General features: G+C 41.7%; 1 protein-coding gene across 1 annotated transcript in view; it reads left to right on the top strand.

Moving 5' to 3' along the window:
* Positions 1-752: 752 nt before the first annotated feature.
* The window catches only part of LOC125047765, a 2,234-nt gene continuing 486 nt past the window's right edge, over positions 753-2,500 (top strand). The window contains exons 1-3 of the mRNA XM_047646201.1: positions 753-887; positions 2,138-2,338; positions 2,485-2,500. The exon at positions 2,485-2,500 is cut by the window's right edge and continues 486 nt beyond it. Coding sequence (XP_047502157.1) covers positions 772-887; positions 2,138-2,338; positions 2,485-2,500 — 333 coding nt within the window. The 5' untranslated portion in view covers positions 753-771. The remainder of the gene's footprint in view (positions 888-2,137; positions 2,339-2,484) is intronic.

Here is a 2,500-nt window from a genome sequence, read left to right as displayed (position 1 = left end):
TGAAAAAGAAAATGGGAAATTTGGCAGTGAAAGAGAAAACGGAGCACATATGAACTCAAAGAAAAAAAGAAAATGGATAATTTTTCAATGAAAGAGAAAACGGAGGGCGCAAGAATTCGTCAGCAGTGAAAAAGAAAACATCACACAAGAACTGACTGGCAGTAAGACGAATAACGTGAGAATTAAACAGCACTGGAATTGGATAAACTGGATATATAACTGACAGAACCAATGCAGAATTTATATTTACAAGAAAACCTGGTATTCTCTTGACCTTGCTTCGCCATTGTCACTTTTCACACCTGTATATTTTCCTTCAGATCTCTTATTAGCACACATTTTCCACAGACTTTTAGAAGGACAGGGGCTCAGCTGACAGAAAGCCATACCATTTACTAAAATAGCACCTTCCTCTGTTTCGTTTCACTAGAGCGGCATTTTATTTTCCTGGTTTAAACTTTAAATTGCATTTTCTATCATTGGTTGTGACTGAAATCTTATTTTTTTCGATTTTAACTTAAAGGGCATGCTCTATTAATGAATTTAACTGAAATCTCATTTTCTAACCCAGATTTTGACATAGAGGAATATTTCATTCATAAAATACCTGTCTTTCTTCCTTCATTTTAATCCATTCACGTAAATTCCCCTTTCTCCCGCCTCCGTTCCCTTTGCGATATTCATGAAACCATTACTTACCTACCTCTCACCCCTTCCGACCCTACCCTCTCTTTCTCCACCGCCAGATTCTGCAAGTTTGTACCGGACAAGATGGTGTGTGACTGTGGTTCTCAGGACGTTCCTTGGGGGCTGATCGTCTTGGGTATCCTGATTGGCTTAGCTATCGTCGTCTGCTGGTTTGTGGTCATTGTGAAGTCCATTCGAAGGTGTGTCTTTTCTCTTTGTCTCTGTCTCTGTCTCTCTCTGTCTCTGTCTCTCTCTCTCTCTGTCTCTCTCTCTCTCTCTCTCTCTCTCTCTCTCTCTCTCTCTCTCTCTCTCTCTCTCTCTCTCTCTCTCTCTCTCTCTCTCTCTCTCTCTCTCTCTCTCTCTCTCTCTCTCTCTCTCTCTCTCTCTCTCTCTCTCTCTCTCTCTCTCTCTCTCTCTCTCTCTCTCTCTCTCTCTCTCTCTCTCTCTCTCTCTCTCTCTCTCTCTCTCTCTCGCTCTTTATCATTCTGTCTCTCTCTCTCTCTCTTCCTCTCTCTCTCTCTCTCTCTCTCTCTCTCTCTCTCTCTCTCTCTCTCTCTCTCTCTCTCTTTGTCTCTCTGTCTCTCTCGCTCTCTCTCTCTCGCCCTCTTTCTCTCTCTCTCTCTCTCTCTCTCTCTCTCTCTCTCTCTCTCTCTCTCTCTCTCTCTCTCTCTCTCTCTCTCTCTCTCTCTCGCTCTCTCTCTCTTCTCTCTCTCTCTCCCTCTCTCTCTCTCTCTCTCTCTCTCTCTCTCTCTCTCTCTCTCTCTCTCTCTCTCTCTCTCTCTCTCTCTCTCTCTCTCTCTCTCTCTCTCTCTCTCTCTCTCTCTCTCTCTCTCTCTCTCTCTCTCTCTCTCTCTCTCTCTCTCTCTCTCTCTCTCTCTCTCTCTCTCTCTCTCTCTCTCTCTCTCTCTCTCTCTCTCTCTCTCTCTCTCTCTCTCTCTCTCTCTCTCTCTCTCTCTCTCTCTCTCTCTCTCTCTCTCTCTCTCTCTCTCTCTCTCTCTCTCTCTCTTCCTTTATTTTTTCTTTCTTGATTATTTTGTTTTCATTTTGTTTCATATACGTGGGACTCAACTCTAAAATTTATCCATAATACCCCAGATAATTTTATTACGTCTCTGTTGCCATCAATAAAACACATTTCGTCCAAAACATCAAATATATCTGGTAAAATATCAGTCAATTTATCGTCAGACATATTCAGTCTTTTCTTTTAACGCCATCAAGGGTTTTTGCATATATCTGTAATTCACGTTTCTTGTCAAAGTCTGTTCTTTGGTATCATTTACTAATTCTTATCCTGTTGGTGGAACTGGTCATCACCATTAAATAGTTGTTTATTTGTGTTCCTATATTTCTAGTTCTAGTTTTTTTGTTTTTTTTTTGATGAAGTTGATATATTCGGATTAAATCCACAAAAAAAACATGTAACCGCAATAAGCTCTTTTTTCCACAGTCAAAAACGGAAGAATTACCAACTGCAACAAATAACTTCAGTGACACGTATATCCATCCTGGGCAGTTTGTATGGTCTCGATTCCGTGGTCTTTCATCACCCACTGGAGACCAGCGCCCACCAACCCACGGAAAGCCACGCCCATCAGTCGACGGAGAACTTTACACACGAACCGCCGGCCAATTCGTCACGGGATTTGAGGTAAAGCGTCGGGTGGGTTTTTCTCTTTAATCCTGGGGGTATAATTAGGACGTCTCACTTTGAGGTGTTATGTGCTATATTTGTTCTCTCTGTATTGCAATTTTGAAATGATTTTCAATTCAAAGCTCTTTTTCCTTTGAACACAGATCATCGGAGCAACTA

The sequence above is a fragment of the Penaeus chinensis genome, chromosome 42 (assembly GCF_019202785.1).
Source record: "Penaeus chinensis breed Huanghai No. 1 chromosome 42, ASM1920278v2, whole genome shotgun sequence".
In the NCBI taxonomy this organism is placed as follows: Eukaryota; Metazoa; Arthropoda; class Malacostraca; order Decapoda; family Penaeidae; genus Penaeus; species Penaeus chinensis.
This window is presented reverse-complemented; position numbering and strand designations above follow the sequence as displayed.